Below are 20,404 nucleotides of genomic sequence, written 5' to 3'. Positions count from 1 at the left end.
AGCCACCATGCCACCCATGCTGTTCAGCCCCTGCGTGGCCAGGAATGTAGAATCACACATGGGCGTGGGATAGGGTACCAGAGGTCTGCCCCTGCTGCAGCCTCATAATCCTCCTAGTCCGTCCCCTCACTCCGGTCCAGTTGGTGGCAGGATTCGCCATCACCTGCCCCACTGGGAATCCATCACTACAGACAGGTGGGTTTTGCAGATCATTCGAAGGGGCTACACCCTCCCCTTCGAATCTGCCCCACCAGCCAAGCTTCCATCAGTCAGCCATTTTCTGGAGGATCATTTGGCCCTTCTCCACCAGGAAGTTGCGGCTCTCTTGGCCAAGGGAGCCAAAGAGAAGATCCCTGCGCCAGAATTAGGTTGTGGTTGTTATTCCTGCTTGTGTCCTATCCTAGACCTTCTGGACCTCAATCTCATCCTCAAGAAGGAGAAATTCAAAATGCTTACAATGGCTCAGGTCTTGTCTGCCTTGGACCCAGGAGACTGGATGGTAGCATTAGATTTGCAGGACGCTTATTTCCACATTACCATCCTGCCTCCCCACAGACGTTACCTACGATTTGTCTTAGGTCATGAGCACTTTCAATTTATTGTGCTCCCTTTCGGCCCTACCAGCGTCCCTCGGGTGTTCACGAAAGTGATGCCGGTGGTTGCAGTTCATCTGTGCAGTTTGGGGGCTTCAGTCTTCCCCTACCCTGAAGAGTGGCTGTTGAAGGCGGCCTCGCCCCAGAAAATCGTCTCCCACCTTCAGACTACAGCGAACCTCCTGCATACGCTGGGGTTCACTATAAACGTCCAGAAGTCACACCTGACTCCCTCTCAGATGCTCCCTTTCATCGGAGCTGTTCTGGACACAGTGCAGTTTTGGGCCTATCTTCCCGAAAAGCGAGTCCAACATATTCAGGCTTTGATTCCGATCTTTCAGCCTCTGTCTTGGGTTTCGGTGAGTCTGACTCTGAGGCTGCTGGGCCTTATGGCCTCCTGCATTCTTCTAGTGACTCATGCCAGATGGCATATGCGGGCTCTGCAGTGGGATTTGAAGTTCCATTTGGCGCAGCATCAGGGAAATCTCGCCGACATGGCCCAGATCTCGGAGGGGACTACGAAAGGCATGCAGTGATGGCTTCCAAATCCGCATTGGGTCAGCAGCAGATCCCTCTCCCTTCCCCAGCCAGATCTATCTATAGTGACTCATGTGTCACTTCTGGGATGGGGCAGCCACATGGGAGAGGCCTCAGTTCTCCGCAGAGTCTGAGCTCCATATCAGTTTTCTGGAGCTCCAGGCGATCAGGCTTGCGTTGAAAGCATTTCTTCCCTCTCTCAAAGGGAAAGTAGTGCAAGTGTTCATGGACAACACTACTGCCATGTGGTACTGCATCAAACAGGGTGGCGTAGGGTCCTGGACCCTCTGTCAGGAGGCACTACGCCTCTGGACATGGCTGGAACATCGGGACATTACGCTGGTGGTTCAAGATCTGGCAGGCTCTCTGAACTCAGCCGTAGATGCATAGCCGACCACGAATGGTGTCTCCATCCGGAGTTGGTGCAAGGTCTCTTTCATCAGTGGAGAGAGTCTTGGTTAGATCTGTTTACCTCTGCAGAGAACGTGCAATGTCAGCTGTTTTGCGCGTTGGAGTTTCTAAGGCAGCACTCACTTGAAGGCGCTTTTCGTCTCATGTGGAACTCCGTCCTCCTTTACACCTATACCACTTCTACCCAGAGTTCTCAAGAAGAGTAGGAATGGCTGGGCACTGGGAGTATGGTATCCCGAGCTATTGAGCATAGCCACGGATCCTCCACTCAGACTGCCTCTTCGGGAGGATCTTCTGTCGCAGCAGCAGGGGACGATTCTCCACCCGAACCTGTCCAATCTCCGCCTTCATGCGTTGAGATGGAGTGGCGGCAGTTGACAGCTTTTGACCTTCCACCCGAAGTCTGTGACGTTATCTTGGCAGCCAGACATCCCTCCACCAAAACGATTTATGCCTGTTGTTGGCATAAATTTGTGGCATGGTGTACCAGAAAATTTGTTGACCCCCTCTCTGCTCCTCTCTGAGGTTCTTTTGTTCATTCTTTCTTTAGCCCAGCAGGGCTCTGCTTTGGGCACCCTTAAAGGTTATTTATTGGCTATTTCGGCCTTTCTTAGGATACCTGATCAGCCTTCACTCTTTAAGTCTCCTATTGTCAGTCAATTCCTTGAGGGACTCACCCATTTGTTTCCTCCCACTCCAGTTATCATGCCTCAGCGGGACCTTAATCTTGCGCTTACTTTCTTGATGTGTACTTCCTTTGATCCAATGCACAATTGTTCATTATGGCTCCTTACTTTCAAGACTATTTTTCTTGTTGCCATCACTTCTGCTCGCAGAGTGAGTGAGCTTCAGATTCTTTCTTCAAAGCCCCCATACTTGTCTGTTCACCCTGACAAATTAGTGTTGCGCACAAAGGTTTCCTTCCTTCCCAAGGTCGTTACACCTTTTCATGTAGGCCAGTCCATCACCTTGCCTACTTTTTACGCACCTCCACATCCTTCTCAACAGGAGGAGAGACTCCACCGTCTGGACCCAAAAAGAGCGTTGGTGTTCTATCTCAATCAAACTGAAGATTTCCAGGTGGACGTTCAACTTTTTTTGCTGGATATGTGGGTGCGAAGAAAGGGAAGGCAGTGCAAAAACGTACCATCTCTCGATGGGTACTTCTTTGCATCAGAATGTGCTACGCTTTGGCCAAGAAGCAATCCCCTGAGTGCTTGCGCGCTCACTCCACCAGAGCAACTGCTGCTTCCACTGTGTTAACACACAGAGTTCCTGTCCTGGATATCTGCCATGCAGCTACGTGGGCATCCTTGCACATGTTATTAAACATTACGGCCTGGACAGTCAGGTCTGTTGGGACAGCTACTTTGGTCGTTCGGTCCTGCAGGACTTTCTAGTATGATCTTGGTCCGCAGCCCACCTCCGAGGATGGCATTGCTTGGGTATCTATTCTAAGGTAAGGAATCTGCAACTAGAAGTCTCTATCAGATGTACAAGTTACTTACCTTCGGGAATGATATATCTGGTAGAGACATATTCTAGTTGCAGATTCCTTACCGACCCACTCATCCTCCCCGCTTGCAAACTGATTTTTAGGGACAGGGCTTCCCCATTCAAGGCCTTAGCTCTGGCGCATCAATCTCAGTGTTCTTCGCAGCTCTGTGCTTTGCTGTGGAAAGTCGTGAAAAGAAACTGACGTCAGTGCGCGGAAGCAGCATCTATGTACTACTCCAGACGTCATCACGGCGACTGACGCCCGCGGAGTCGACGGACGCCACCTACCGAAGCACAAGGGTATTGCTTGAAGAAAAAATCTCCATATCCAGTCTGACATCTGGGGGAAACTCTAAGGTAAGGAATCTGCAACTAGAATATGTCTCTACCAGATAAATCATTACCGAAGTTAAGTAACTTGTACTTTAGTGACCCAACCTTGAATAGTAATTATATGGGTGGCTTGAGTGCGGGCTGTATGATGTTTTCTTTGTTTCAGTTATTTCTTGGTGTGTCTAGGGGAATGCCTCTTTTTTGCTCATCACCCCCATTTTATTTTTACATGTTTTTTTTTTCCCCCCCACTCTGTGTTAACTAGATCCCATTGCGCGTGCTGTGACCCCCAAAACATCAAAAATGTCTATACTCCAAATTGACTTTTTTAACTTACCTATTGCTCCCTAGTATGAGGCGAAGCGTGCCCCAGGGTCTGTTCATTAAATGCCACTAGTGGACTGCTTACCCATTGTGCCACCCACTAAGGTCGCAGTACAAATATGACTGCAGGCCTGCCACTAGTAACCTCATGGTACAGTGCCTAGTGTATGTGTTCTTACCCCCCAAAAAAACACGTTTAATTAGTATACACTTAATTGGCATATTTAACTTATAAATTCCCGGCATACGGTAGAAAGAGTACCCATGAACTGTAAGAATAATGTAACTAGTGGGCTGCAGCATACATTGTGCCAGCAGCAAAGTAACAATGCAAAACATGAATGCAGGCCTGCCACAAACAGGATGTTCTGGTTTAAACTGCAAATTCGACATGTCAATATAACTCCATTTAACAGGCTAAATCCTTCCTTTAAATTTTAATAAGTCACTTCTGAGTAGTGTTTTATGCCCAATCGAGGGGGTGTATGGATTTCACATTCAGGGCTTCTCTGAGTTAAATGTTAAACATGTCCTTGCAGTGAATAGGCATTTAAATCTATTTTCACAGTGCAGTTAACTGTTCTATAGAAAAGCATTGGGTTCTCATATTAAATGTAATAATGTAATCTCTGCCTAGAAAACACCGGCAAAGTTCACTCTTAGACTTTTAAAATATTTATTACAAGCCAAATTCACTAGAAAAGTCACATTTGTAATACATATTTTAGTAGAGAGGGACTTTTAGAAAGTGACCTGACTCCTGTCTAAAGCATTTAGAAGCCTGTTTGTCTGAGCTTCCAGCTTTAACCCAGGAGCTGAAAAGCTCCTTGATGATGTGTGAACTTGCTTCCAGAACAAATATAAATGCCTTGTGTGTGGTGGAGGTGTTCTCTTCCTTTGGCAGGAGGATGATCTGTGCTGTGCCCAGCGACTTAACTTCAAAGTGGTCTATCCTGTCGCAGGTAAATGTTAGCTGACACCTGGGAAGGGCCCTTTTTTGTCCACTAGTCAGCCAGGCACCAGTCCACTGGGAGAGGAATCCTCGGTATTACACATCAATGTTATAGGCATCTTTGGAAAGGCTAGCTGTACGTTTACAGTGGATCATGTTTTGATTCTAGCCACTTGTAAATAACATTGCGTCAGCCGCTTTTCACTAATATGTGCAACCTGCAGGTCACCGGTACTAATCCCATCTCACTGAATCACAATCTGTTTTGGTGCACACAGAGTCAAGAGTTCCCTTCATTCATTTGCCATTTAGGTACAGATAGGTAAGAAAATCAGCCAATGTTTAGAGCCAAAACCTGGGCCCTAGTAGCCAAATTGAAAGGAATCCCTTATTCTGCAACATATGTGGCGCTGGATAGTATATTATATGGTACATATCTCCGCTCAGTGAAGAAAGAAGATGTATTAGCCAACGTCAGTATAGTAGATCTGTAATTATTTGCTGTACAATAGACTTGTACTGAGAAGCCAAGGAACCCAGGATTGTTCTGATTTAGAGTGAAATCTCCTTTGTCCATCTACTATGGTAGTTTGTTCCCAGGGTTCCCTGGGAAGTGTAGTTTTGTTTTCATCATGACTGCTCTAAGCAAGTTAAGCATCGCAATACTTCCTTGCACCCTGTTAATAAAATCAGGGTTTTCCTTTACCACTCTAATTAGAAAAGTCCAGAAGAAGTAAAAACACCATATTCTCACTCCATTTTTATTACAAATGATGGAGTTCTTTGTAATACCAGTGATGATGATGTTCATTGGCTAAATCTGAAATATTCTGCTGTACTATAATTTGAGCTTGGCGTTGCCAAAAATGTTTCCCTTTTTATTAAAAGTAGTTCATGGTTCAGTGGTAATCCATTAAGCAACGATTTATTATTCCGTATTGGAATACCTATCACCTTATTTAATTGTTATATTATTTACTGTATAATTTCATCTCATCTTCAGTTTCTGGGATATTTTGTACTAATAGGTGGTATTTGGCAAAAAATTAAGATAATTTGGCATATGCAATACATTGTTCGTATTAAGCATAGAAAACACATGTGCCCCTATTATTCATGTTTGATTAGTACATAAAGTCAATATGCAGGTCACTGACAGACAAATCGCAATCCGGTATCAGTTATTGTATAATTATGTGTGTATATGTTGTAGATGTTTGGAGGAGTGCTTAACTCTAATGTTTGCCCTTACATATGTTCACTTTTATGATTAACCACTGCATTTTTAACGAATGCAACTTGACCCTAAAACTACGTTTCAAACATAAGCTTATTTTAAGCTTTGTTTGAGAGAGTTCTAAATATTCCAAAGCAACATTGTTTATTTCTTATGTGTAGTTTTTGAAGTTATGCTTCAACACATAATCGTGTAGTACACCCCAATCCACCCACCTTTAATCTGATCAGCCCCACTCCAATCCATGATACCTCACACCAATCTGTCCCACTCAATCCAGTTGACCCCAGACCAGTCCACCCTACTCAAAACCAAACCACTCACCCCAGTCCACTCCAGTCCACCACACTCCAATCCTCCCAACCCACTCCACTCTTCTCAGTCTGCCCCACTCCAATCCTCCCCGTCTGCCCCACTCCAGTCGAAAACAATCTGCTACACTCCAATAAAAAAACAATTGCCCCTCTCCAGTCCCAAAACATCTGCCCCACTCCAATACTAAACAATCTTCCCCACGCCATTCTGCCCCTATGCCAATCCAAAACATTCTGCCCCACTCCAAAACATTCTGCCCCACTCCAATCCAAAACAATCTGTCCCACTCCAGAACAACCTGTCCCACTCCAATTCACTCCATTACAAAACAGTATGCCCCACTCCAGTCTGCCCACTCTCGTCCCAAACAATGTGCCCCACTCCAGTCTACTCTACTCCAATCCAAAACAATATGCCCCACTCTGCCCCACGCCAATCCAAAACAATCTGCCCCACGCCAATCCAAAACAATCTGCCCCACTCTAGTCTAAAGCAATCTGCCCCACTCCAGTCTGAAACAATCTGCACCACTCCAGTTCAAACAGTCTGCCCCACTCCAATCTGTCCCACACCACTCCAAAACAATCTGCTCCACTCCAGAATAATCTGCCCCAGTTTGATACAAAGCAAACTACCCCACTTCGATCTGCCCCACTCCAAACCGAAACAATCTGCCACACTCAATCCAAATAAATCTTCCCCATTCCAATCCAAAACAATCTGCCCCACTCCATTCTGCCCCATTCCAGTCCCAAACGATCTGTCCCACTCCAATCGGTCCCATGCCAATCCAAAACAATCTGCCCCTCTCCAATCTAAAACAATCTGCCCCTCTCCAATCTAAAACAATCTGCCCCTCTCTAATCTAAAACATTAATCCCCACTCAAATCCAAAACAATTTGCCACACTCCAGTCTGCACCACTCCTATCCAAAATTGTCTGCCCCACTCCAATTCAAAACAATCGGCCCCACTCCAAACCAAAACTATCTGCCCCACTCCAATCTGCCTGCTCTAATGTGCCCTGCTCCAATCTGCCCCACTCCAGTCTGCCCCACCCCAATCCATCTCACCCCGTTCCAATCCACTCCATTCCATCCCACTTCCATCCACCACAAATCACCCTGATCCAATCCACCTCACAACAGTGTAGTACAGCCCAGTACAATCTACTCCACTCAAGCCAATCCACCTCACACCATTCCACCCCACCACAGTCCACCCACTCCATTCCACCCCACTCCAGTCTACCGTACAACAGTCCAACTCACTCCAATCCAACCCACTCCAATCCCTTCCAACCCAATCCACCCACTCCAGTCCACCCCATTTCAATCCAATCCACCCCATTCCAATACAATCTACCCCACCCCACTCTAATCCTCTGCAACCCAGTCCACCCCACTCAAGTCCATCCCACGCCAATCCAATCCACCTTAATTCACCTCACTCCAGTCCAATCAATCCCGTCCACCTTAATCCACCCACTCCAATATAGTGCGCTTCAAACCACCATATTCCAACCTTCTTCACTCCAGTCCAAACAATTCCAGTCCATCCACCCAACACCAATCCAATCCAATCCACCCCACTTGTATCTATAGCATTCCAAAAATCCACCCCTCTCCAAAAGGTCCTCCCCACTCTAATGCAATCCACTTCACTCCAAATCACCCCACTCAAATTCACTGCAATCTGCACCACTCAAATCCAGTCCTCTCCACCCCACCATGCTCAAGTCCACTCCTCTCCAATCCACCCTGCTCCAGTCCTGCCTCACCCAAATCTTCCTCACTCCAATCCATTCCACCCACCCCGATCTACCCAATCCAATCCATCCCACTCAGTACAATCCACCTCACTCAATCCAGTCCACACCACTGCAGTCCACTCCACCCCTGATCCATCCCACTCAGTCCTATCCACCCCACCTCAGTGCAGTCCACCCACTCCATTGTACCCCACTCTATCCTACCCATTCCAGTCCACCAATTCACCCCAATCTACACCACTCCAATCCCCCACCTCATTCTAATCCACCCCATCCCATTTCCACACACCCTACTCCTACCCACCCCATCCAGGTGACCCTACTTCAATAAACCCCACTCCACTCCAATCCACTGTACCCCAATCCAGTCCACCCACTGTACCCCAATCCAGTTCACCCCTCCCCAGTTCAGTCTATCCCACTCCAGTCCAATCTGTCCAGCCCACCCCACTCAATTCTAATCCACTCCACCCCACTCTTGTCCAATCCACCCACCCAAGTCCATTAAATTCAGCCCACCCTACTCCAATCCACTCCAGTGCAAACCACCCCACTCTAGTCCTTTCTAATCCACCCCACTCCATTTGTTTAATCCACCCACTCCAGTCCAGTCTAATCACCCCCTTCCATACTAACCCATTCCAATATAATTCACCACTCCCCAGTACAGTCCGCCCCACCCTGTCCTGTGACTCCAATTCAGTCCACCCACTCACCCCACTCCAATCTACGTCGCTCCAGTCCACCCCACTCCATTTCAATCCACCCTACCAGTCCACCCACTTCAATCCACCAGACTATCTCAATTCACTGCAACCCGCTCCACGGTATCCCATCCCGCCTCATCCTATTCCATCCCACCCCACTCCACGACACTCTCTGCCACTTAACCACTAAACTGAACTCCCCTCTACTCGATTCTGACACTCTACTCCACTCTGACACTCTACTCCAGCAAATCCATATGGCAACAGTGCTCCCCAACTCCACACTGACACTCCATGCCACTAATCACTAATTTTTTGCCATGCTGAACAGCAGCCATGCTACAGCACACCATGGCAAAAACACATCGACAAGCCAACAGCTCTTGTATAGGCAACACATATTAGCTTTGTCAATGCTTGTAATACTCCTGTCTGCACCGTAGGACAGATGGGGAACCGAGCTGTATTAATTGAGCGGGGTGTTCGGTAGCGTCTGCTGTGATCTGGTTCACACATGAAAGTGTTGGGGAGATGCCCATCGGAAGGAATTCATTTCTGCGAGTTGGTGTTTTTGGTCGAGTCAGAGGGTGCAGTTTCATACCCTATTCTTACAGTAAGCATGCTGAGGAGTCTTCACTACAGTTCTAGGCGTCAAAAGTAGATTGATATCACATAGATTGTCTCGAGTCAGCCGTATGCTTTTCTGCGCATTGGCATGGACATTGAACTGACTATTTTTGCATTCCTGAAGTTAGTCTATTTTTTTGGAGTCTGTACTGTCTGTACAGAATCCTGTAACGTTTTGAGAAAATATTGGTCCAGCATTTCTGTCCAGTATTACTTTGTGGTAGCTCGCGACTCGTGTCTTAGTGGGTATCTTGACATTCAACATTTAAGTGAAATTAGATGTTAATAGAGTGAGTTGGGTTGGGTTTTGTAATGTAATGTTGTATCACATCTCGAAGACTGATTCAGTGTACTTTGATAGAACAGGTATCATTGTGCAGTATTCATTGCCGTCGCGTAAGAAACCTAGACAGAATAGCATGTGAACTCTGGCGGTCTGGGACATTATGACGCCTGTTGATGAGCCACCGACCGTTGTGCTTTCAAAGGGCAGATCAGTCTGCGTTTTCCCCTCAGCCTAAGAACTACAGATTTTAATCAAGGGAAGATGAAAATACCTCCTCTAACATGGAGTACGAATCACTCCAAGCAGCCTCCACGCACAGCCAGGGTGGGTGTGTTATGCATTAGTTCCCCTCCCTGACCCATGACTGGAACCTTCTGACCCACCAGGGCTTATGCCAGAGCCATGTTGTGCCTGCGAGTACAGGGGTGGGCGGCTGACCCAGAACAGACCACCTAGAGAAGGCGAGAAGAAGGCCCAGTTAGAATAAACAAAGACAAACAAATAGGATCCATGTGTGCGATGCTGCCCTGAGTGCGGCAGCTGAGGAAACAAATGAGAATTACAAGTCGTCCGATATTCTGTGCTAAGCCTTGTATATTGTTGGATAGCACACCCTGGCTTGCGGCTGAGCGCGCACACTCAGTTGGCCTCTTATCTGCTAGGTGCGCCTCGCCCAGAATCCTCCGTTCTTTGCATCTTCTATCATGTGCTAGGGATGCCTCCGGAGGATTTCTTTGGAAGCATGATTCAGTTTCGAAAAAGTAGTCACTTTGTTTTGTACATTCGACCAAATATATAGGGATGTCCAGCCAAATTTGAGAATCCAAGTTTAGTTTCGTAGTAAGCTGCACGGTTAGAACATGTATGTTCCCTTATGGTAGATTTTAAAAAGCCTGCTTAATTTCTCTATTGCTTACACAGCCTGAACTTACCAATTATTTTAAATGAAGCCAACACATGGGAATATTCTGATATTTCTCTGCTGACTCTATACCCTTTGGGATGGGTTTGTTTTAGACGAAAGGCCTCGCCACACTAAATGCTTTCTGTGTATAAGTAAATGGCCTGTGCATAAGGACGTACTTGGTATGAGCCACGCATCTATGAATCTCCCACCTAACCACTCAATTCATACTGTTAATACCTTTATGTAATGTGTTTGTATTTTGCTTTTGTTTTTTGGTTCATTCCCTGTGATTTATTTTTTCCTCTCACATTGCATGTCCCTGTGTGTGGGCATACAATTTGTGGGTGGTGTCTTGATGCTGGAAACCCACACAATCAAGCTGACCGGCAGCAGCAGCATACATTGACTGGGCATTGTGCATCCACCCTAAAGTTGGCATTTTTAGTACATTCCACAGTGTTAGCAAGCAACCTTTGTGAGCCTTGGATCACATCATTTTCGATACGCACACCACCAGGGTGAACTGTGGGTGCATCAGAACATGTATTTGTCCATTGCTGTGTGGTGCCTCATAAAACTACACTCAGTACCTTCCTTTATGTTGATCCATATCTCAAGGCCGGCTAGTTCAGTCATGAGTGGGAAAGAGAAGCCTCACAGGGTATGGTACTATTCAAGTGGAGATATTTCTAGCATACGTCAGGCGAAGCAGGTTTGTATAGTACCACAATGTATACTCTACGATGCACAGCCTATGCTATTTTGGGCAACAGTGCACAGGGGTAACATTTGTGTCAAGCTCATGAATGATTTCTTGCTCAAAAGAACCGAAATTACTCAGAGCTGAAGCGGTAGTACTGAGAGCATGGTATGTTGGTGGCGACGGTGCCATGTCCAAGTGTCACAAGATTGCAGTATAATGTAACTTAGAACACAAACATGAAACCCAAACAGTGAGCAAGCAAGAAACCTATCTAGACGAGGATCCCAAACTGCCACTCAACAGAGAGAAGTTGGCCCTGAAGGAAAATCAGGCTTCACACTGTTGGAGAAATGGGATAGGCAGCTAAGCAGTGGGGGAGGGAGGAGCACCTGCATCAAACAAGAATTGGAGAACCTGAGGGTTACTCGTGAAGGACAGTGAAGGGATAAAGTGTAGCTTGCTGAGGATTAATCCAGTGCTTGAACAGCTTAGTTTGAACAAATAAAAGGCAAGGAATTGAGCTACAGCACAGGGACAGAAATCTCATGGTGATGAAGATGCATCGCCCAGCTGTGGCTTTGCACCAAGCCAAAACACGAGAAAGCAAAAGTCCAAGAGCTGTCTTTTCCACCTTCTCGGGAGGCTGCAACAAGCTAACCCAGGCTGGAGAAGCATCAAGTTTATCCGTGGGGAATAGGGCAGTGTGTATGTAGAATGCTAGGAACAGATGATAAAAAAGCACCATCAAACGTTTGCAGGGGATCAGCACTGTGACATTAAGTACAAGGGAAATCCAGGCAACAAAGATAGACTTTTGTGTTTAAAGCTGTTGTTGGGCTGGCCCATATCCTTGGTGACTTCACCCTTCAGCAACTCTCTTCCCGCCCCTGGCTCTGATTGGATGCTGCTTCACTGTGGCTCAGAAAATCTTTGGAAGTTCAGCCTCATGAGTATAGTGCTTCCTGAGCGATGTAGTTTCTGGTTGTAGTGAAATAATCGCAGCCACGACTGGGGAGTGCAGGTCCCTCCTCTAGTCTAACTAGTAGTTAAAAGCAGTGTGTTGTGGAAGGTGTGGGTTTTGCTTTGAAGGGCACAATTTCAAAGGCCAGAATAGTGTATTGCGGAAGATGTCGTGTGTTACTACATGATGTCCAGTATTACAGACTTGGGTGAAGATTCTAGTTCCAGGTATTCCAGGATAGCAAAACAGAAAATGTACAAACACAGCACACAAAACAGATGAAGGTAACACAGGAGCAACATCTTTGACTTTTCAATTGTGAATGGCTGAGCTCTGGCATCCCCAGCTGGCCACAGCCATAGATCCAGACGCTATAAAGCTGTACAGTGCTACCCGGCGGCACTGCAGACCATTATACACCAGTCTTACCTTGTCATTCAGCATGTCGGCACATTTTAATCATCAGAAGCTGAGAGACTATTACATTAAAGGTGTTTTGCACTTTTGAATATAATGTGATTGATAAGGACAAAGAAACAATCTAATACACTGTTTTGAAGTTTGGGTTTAGATGTAATTCTGAAGTGGAATATTTTAATATGATTGATGAGGCAAAGTGTTATACAAGAGAAAATAGTCTGGCTGCAGCGAAACTAAGTTCAAGGCAAATCCGGGTTGTAATGCTGAACAGGTTCAGAAGGATTTATCCTCATATAAGTCAGTGTTATAGGCTGTGTAGGGGTAGTGGCAATGCCATGCATATGTTGGAAGAATTCTAATTGACTTGTATTTTGGAAAGAGTTTGTGTCTGCAGGGGCCAAATACTGGGATGTTGCATAACATAAAAAAATGGGAATGGTGGTACCAGGGTTCAGACCCTCACAGGGGGGCGAGATGTATAAACCCTACTAGATGCTTCTTAACCTGTTGCTTTTATCAGCGACACAGGTTGTAACCAAATCTGAAAGGAGTCGAGGCTCAATTGTTGCCATCATGGCTTATAAAGTGATGAGAGGTAATGGAGGTGGGAGGGCTCTCTAGTGATCAGAGAGCCCACAAAGACACATTCTTGCCCATCTGGCTTCTGATACATGACTACAAGGCTAAATAAAATATGGAGTAATGCTGCACACATGGCTAATGCTGTGGGATGTTCTGATTGGTCAATCGGCTGTTTCGTATTGTACTGCCAGATGAAGGTGCAGTAGGGATTGTGGAGGTAAAATAGAGAGGACGCTGTAATGCTGGAACCTATCAGCTTCTCCGACTCGCCTGCGATAGACTTTAAATAATACATCCATTGGTGGCTGGGGAGGGAACGGGATTGAGGGAATAACATTGAGTGCCTACTTTCAAGGTTGATATGCTTTAGTGCTCATTCACCGTGAACCATACTAAATCCATCCCTTTCCTTCTAGGTTTATGCCCCATCAGCAAGTACTGCCGATTATAATAGGGACTCGCCGGGCTACCCTTCTTCAAAACCTGCATCCAGCACTTTTCCCAGCTCCTTCTTTATGCAAGGTAAGGGCAGCTTGCAATTCTGTCATGTTGCTTAATTTCGAAGGACAGCTTGCAATTCTGTCATGTTGCTTAATTTCGCTGTTTTGAAGATTGTTTACAAACTTTTTTCTGTTATTATTCGAATCATCTTAGTTTAATGAGAGAATCCAAACCTTTGTTCTGGAAAACGTCTGTCGGAATGAGTCTCCCGCTTTTTTTCAGACCACCCTGAATGCAGCACCACTCCTGCCAGAAACAACACGGGGTCTACATCTTTCTGAACAGGGTCCCTGAAAGCTCTGCAGTGTGTTGAATTGGCTTCATGTTTCCACCATGTGCAGAAATGAAGCCGATGAAGGCCCTCAGACGCCCGCACCAAAATGTTAGGCCTGCACAGGAAGCACCTGTTCAGAACCACATCCCATAGGGCAGAACAAACGTTTCGGTCACGTGTTAGTCTTCTGTGACAAAGACGTGATGTGATGGTTCTGTCACATTGTATGCATTGGTAAAAAAAAAAAAAGTGTACCGATATGTAAATAAACGCTAGTCTGTTTTTTGAGCTGCTTATTGCTTACAGTCAGGGGCAGCTCCTCTGCTAAGGCGGAGGAGGGTCGCCCCACTGGATTTTAGGAAAAGGAAAAATAAAGTGATAATAACGCTTCCTTATTATCATTTTATTTTTCCTGGGAGAAGGGGCGGGACGGGGCTGGCCTGGAGGGAGGGGGCCGAAGGAGCGTTGGAGGGGGGGGTATGTGCACCACAAAGTGCGCATGTCTGTTTTGTTTTTCTTTTTTTCCACAACCACTCGTCCAGCCCCCGCCATCCCCGTTCAGTGGCAGCCACCACTACTTAGTCGTTGTCAAAATATTTCATGTAGTTAATTCACTTTGTGCAGTGTTGTTCTTTTAACACAAATGGTATGTGAATGTGAGTAACTGAGCAGTTATGAATCGGAAATAGGAGTTACACCCACATCCCATACCTACAGAAGGATCCCAACAGTAAATAGTGAGGTGCACAGATTGTGTAATATAAAGGATGCTGCAAATTCTGGGTACTTGCATAGTACGAATTACGTATTAATTCACACACAATCCGTATGGAATTTGCTTCCTTCAAAGTGTCACACTAGCAATGTGTAGGGTCAATGAAGTTAAATGATGTATTCTATAAAAGCCTCTGTATATGGTATGTCCCAGCGTTAGTACTTCTGAACCAGACATGCTTAAAAAAAGTTGGTTGCCTGGAAGTAGAGACATATTGTAGTATCAAAATGTATACATACAAACTAATTATTCATTAGTTATAACATCCTGCCGCCAGCCCATTTTCCTCTTGTTCATATTCAGACTTTACTCCTGAAAAAGACGTATTCATATTGATTGATGTAAGTTTTCCAACTATCACAGGAATCTATTGACATATATATATTTTTTAAATATGTTTGTTTTTGTAGAACACCAACCAGCTTCTGAGACTTATTGTAATTAAGCCTTTCTAACATCTTTATAATTGTAAGAAGTTTGATCTGTGTTGCGTACCAATTATTTTTTTGTTCCTCTGGATTTCTGACCTCTTGTGCTGGATGATGTCTCCTGCACAAACCTCTACTGCCTCTTCTCTGTTAAAATGGTGTCTTGGTTTTCCCACTATACCCCCTGCTACTCTCAGGTTTGACTGACGACTACATGTCAGTGACTCAGGCTAAAACTGGAGACTGCTATAGCAGGAATAACTAGCGCACTGTAAGGTTCCACCCATATCACCTGCCTGTTGCAACTAAATAGCCACAGATGCCTCGTTATGAATATAAATATTCATTTGAACCTCGGAAATGGTAGAAATTGTTTGCTAATGTATACTGTATTGGTCATTTGGACTACAAATATCAAATCTGGAGTCAGATGTAAATTGCACATGCAATATTATTGAAAAATGTTACATCTAAGCCAGATTAGGTGAATAGAGGAGCCATTCAGATTTGTGATTCAGGGGCCTCGCACCTCTTGGTGTCCCTGTCTAAGCTATCACCCAGCTGAGACCTTCAAAGTGAATGTAGGCAGAATGTATGGGATCGTGAGACGGGCTGCCATAGATTTCTGCTTTACTATTGAATTGTCTATTCTCCCTTGTTATATCTCTGCTTGCTCACAACCTATCACTGGTAGCTCCCTTTCTGCTAAACATATGTTTGATGTCATTCTTGACATCTAGGAACCAAACCTGTTGCGTTTGACTGCCTTTGATTGGCCACTGACTCGTCCCATTAGCCATGATTATACTGGCGTAGTTTGCACCGGTTTCTAGTAACATGCCTGTGGGTAACGCATGGGCTTAAAACATATTTCAAATATTTCCAGTACTGCATTGTAATAGATCTTTGGAGCTGTGACTTCGCTATCTGATAAGCTTGTCCGTTTAATGCCAATGGTTTCTCACTGATGCTTTCAACACCTTGTTCGTCTTAAGAAATTTTGATCTTTTGGGAATGCCAGACCTGGCAAAAGGTTCATGACGGAGGTATCATCCCTGAAAACCTTAGGTCAGACATTAGAGAGAAAATGGAGGCATATATGTAACCAGTGCTTAGTTTGTAAAAGAATGAGCGCTTTGCCCAAAGCTCTGCTCAGAAGCCTGCGACCAGTGCAATTAAAAGTTGGCCCAGTACCGAGGCTGCATGGACTATATTCCACCTAGTGGCGCTTTAATTAAACAAGCAGCCACTCCCTGTCCCTTCATCTAACTCTTACAGGTTTCTGCTTTCTCCCTTTTGATAGGTTTTCAGTCTTTCTTTTCCACCATCTTTTAGTTTTGTTTACTTTTCTCTCTTTGCTCTCAGAAAAGGTCAAATATAGAAAAATAAGTGCCGGTCCCCAAAGATGAGTGCAGGTGGCCCCCACCGGCAACTACCGACTCAAATAAAGCACTGGATGTAACACTTTAGACAAATATCACTTCATACATCATATCTGGATTTTTCAGTACCATTTAGGTACCTAGAAAAGTCACCATTCTCCTCTTCTGATCGTCATCTTGCCCTTGTAGTGAACTCTATAGGACTTTGTCTGAATTCTAAAACCTAGCATCCTATTTAGAAGAGACTGCCTCCTCCCAGCAGCTACGTGTATTCTGAGGTAAACCGTCAGCTTCTAGAGACCTGCTTGGTGACAAAGTGTGCATGCTAGACCCGTTATCAAACACAATCACACACATCCTAAGATCTTGCCATATTACAAGCAAGGAACACACCCTGACATGTACCAGTAGGACTTCTGTTTAATTACACTTATATTTTGATCAGCAGAGCAAAGCTGTTTTATGGTAAGCAATCGAGTATGTTTTTGTAGTGGACTGGACTGAATTGCCTAGTGGTGGGTGGAGATAGGGGCATGGAGGAGCTCCTTAACCACAACACTGCCCTTACACTTATGGGAGTATCACGTTTAAAGAGTTCTGCAATGCTTTTGGGTCTACTAGCTTCCCTGATAGAATAGGAATTACATCATGCTGTGTTAAAAGTGGGAGTATATATTGTGAAAATGTTTTAACGTATGGATTAGGACTTGTTACCAGTGGAATGGGTATCCAGCTGTTAGTTGGCCTACTGGGTCTGGAAATTCAGTCTGGAATGTATACCTCTCCTGACTTCTTTACCTATCAAATCCTAACTCTGGGAGAACCTTTTTCTTCCTCTGGTCCGTAGGGTGATTTGCACAAAGGGTGCTAGACATATGGTACATTACCCTTGAAAATATTTTGTTCTGCATATCTCTGCAAATGCTTCCAGGAAATGGATGTTGTTGAGGCCACGTGACCTTTAGCTGTATTCCGTTGGGATTGTTTGATTCAGTAGGAATGCATAAAACCACTCAACTTTTAATCCTGCAATGTTTTTTTTTTTTTGCTCTTTAGTTATTTCCAACACCAGACCATTATCTTATTGGTAACCTTTGATTTACTTTGCTGTTGGCAAATTGGTGTTCGTTGTATTGGAATGGGAATTGTTAATCGAAACAAATACTTTATCGCCAAAATAGCTTATCCACTTGAAACTGTGTTAGGTGGTCCTACTTGAAATGGCCATCAGTAGTAGACAACAATACTTAGTTTATGTCTGAGTCCTTGTGTTGAAGCAGCAAGCGTGGGGCATGTGGCACACATTTTATACCCCTGCGAGCTGCAAGATCATCAGTCAGCCTGTTATTTGAGGTCTGTGTGTGTGTGCATGTTTTCTAAATGGAAATCAGACACATACATTGCAGTTAGTAACTTTATATAAAGTTACCTAATGAGCCTAGTGGTACTGTTCGAACTTGTATTTATGGTTCATTATTTGAAAGCCTTCATTATTAGGGTGCGTGCTGTAAATAAATGTTTTAAGGTCACACTTCACTACTGACGTTGGTTCCAGTACAAAAAAAAAACGTGTACACACATGTTTGAAAAGTTTAGGCTAAGAGGCTAAGTATAATGCTCCCAGAATGCTCTCTGATTATATGCAAATGACGTGTCATTTAGTAAAATGTGTTGATGCATGCTAGTATTTCCCAAAAATATTTCTAATGGAAAATCAGTGTAACCATTTTCAACATGATTATGGGAAGCATGAAAATAAACAAACACTGACAAAGCCAACTGATCTGACATATTTTTATAAGTCTTTTAGTTTCATCAATGCGTGTCTTGTTTTGAAATGGCTTTTGTAACACTTTATTGTTGTGGGAGCTACCAGGCCCTCAACATTGTAACAAACATTGGCAAAACCCCCCCAAAAAGTTTTTGAACTCTTAAAGCACACGTTGCCACCAGCGGCATAACAAAGGCCCCGCAGCTGCCCTCCAGGGGGCCCCGTCAGCACAGCACCTGCCCTGAGTGAGTCTGGAGAGGGGGCTCCTCCATGTTCTTTGCAAAGGGGCACCCTCCAGTTTCGTTACGTCACTGATTGCCACTGTAGTTCCTGACACTGAACAAAACTACTTTGTGTGGCAATATGCTCCTTGTGGAAGAGCAGAATGCGATCACTCACAGTAAAGCCAGCCAAAAGAGAGAGAAATAGAAGTTTAATAAAAACAAAATGTCTTTGTTAACACCAGACCAAATTAGGGACCAAGACCCACATGTAGGTAGCTTTTTGCATGTCGCAAACAGCGACTTTCGCTGTTTGCGACGTGCAAAAAGCACATTGCGATGCACAAACCCAGTTTTGCGATTCAGTAACCTGGTTACCGAATCACAAAACGGGTTTGCGACTCGCAATTAGTAAGGGGTGTTCCCTTCCTAATTGCAACTCGCAGTGCAATGTAGGATTGTTTTGTGACCGCGAACGCGGGTGCAAACCAATCGCAGTTTGCACCCATTTCAAATGGGTGCTAACACTTTCGCAAAAGGGAAGGGATCCCCATGGGACCCCTTCCCCATTGTGAATGTCACTGTAAACATTTTTTCAGAGCAGGCAGTGGTCCTGCGGACCACTGCCTGCTCTGAAAAAATGAAACGAAAACGTTTCATTTTTCGTTTTTGTTATGCATCTCGTTTTCCTTTAAGGAAAACGGGCTGCATTACAAAAAAAAACAAAAAAAACTGCTTTATTGAAAAGCAGTCACAGACATGGTGGTCTGCTGTCTCCAGCAGGCCACCATTCGTGAGGTGGTCGCAAATTGCGACCCACCTCATGATTATTCATGATGTGGGCATTTGCGAAGCCCTTGCGAATCAGATTGTGTCAAGGACACCATCCTACATTCGGATTTGCGACTCGCAATTTGCAGGTCACAAATCTAAACCTACCTACTTGTGGCCCCAAATTCTTAAAGAAAGTCACAAAAGTGCACCCATGGTATATGTCGTACCCCTATAAAATATTTGTGAACTGTATTTTAGCATGGGTAAATACGATGTGTAGATTTGCTCATGTGAAAATCTATTGAGCATTTGCAAGTTCATTTTCCCTCCAGACACTTTCTTCCCAACCCTGGAAGAAGTTCTAATTCTGCCATTGTCAGGAGTAAATGTCCAACCTTTCTTATTATGGGAAAATATTAGAGAGAAGCTGGTAAAAATCTTTAAAACATGCAGGTTAGTAGGTTTGCAGACTCAAAGGCATTCCAGCCCTGGAACTATTGCTTACTGCTTCCTCCAGCCCCAGTATGCAGATCTGCAGAAAGGTGGCAAAATAAGGAAATTGCTACAGTAGGGATTGAAACTCCAAGTATTGAAGCCCTACTATGGTAGTAGCCCTGGCATAATCAGAGAGGTTATTAATTGCTGCCATAATTTGTCGCCACACTACATGGCACCAAAGGGACAAGTAGATCTTTTTACAGGACAAGTAGATTTGAGAAGCAACCTGTCCCCTGGACAAGTAGATATTTTAATAAATTCCACACCCCTGGTTATTGCATTTTGAGAGACACATAAATGTCCCTATTCCTTGAACGCAGCATACAGGCTAATGTCGCAGATACTTTCTTATCAGTCATTTTGCAACAGTTCACCTGAAACCTTAGTCACTCTCACTATTTACTCTTTTCATTATTCTAAGTTTGGGATATCAGTATCTACCTTCTGGTGGATTGCATCTGTACATGCCCTACTGAACGTTACTATTCACCACTGTACAACATTTGCTCAGGGATTAGAATAACCACAGTTCTCAGAAATGCGTGTTTATCACATTTGTCTAGATCAACGGTACTCAAAGTACGGCCCGCGGGCCGCCAGCGGCCCCACGGACCTAG

General features: G+C 44.8%; 1 protein-coding gene across 31 annotated transcripts in view; it reads left to right on the top strand.

Moving 5' to 3' along the window:
• Positions 1-20,404, top strand: part of TCF4 (transcription factor 4) — a 630,514-nt gene that overhangs the window by 504,534 nt on the left and 105,576 nt on the right. For all 31 annotated transcript variants that reach the window (XM_069219818.1, XM_069219785.1, XM_069219753.1 and 28 more), the window contains one exon: positions 13,580-13,685. In XM_069219818.1, the coding sequence (XP_069075919.1) occupies positions 13,580-13,685 (106 nt within the window). The remainder of the gene's footprint in view (positions 1-13,579; positions 13,686-20,404) is intronic.

Source organism: Pleurodeles waltl, chromosome 1_1 (assembly GCF_031143425.1).
Source record: "Pleurodeles waltl isolate 20211129_DDA chromosome 1_1, aPleWal1.hap1.20221129, whole genome shotgun sequence".
Taxonomy (NCBI): Eukaryota; Metazoa; Chordata; class Amphibia; order Caudata; family Salamandridae; genus Pleurodeles; species Pleurodeles waltl.
Note: the sequence above shows the minus strand (reverse complement) of the source record. Positions and strands in the feature narration are given on the sequence as shown.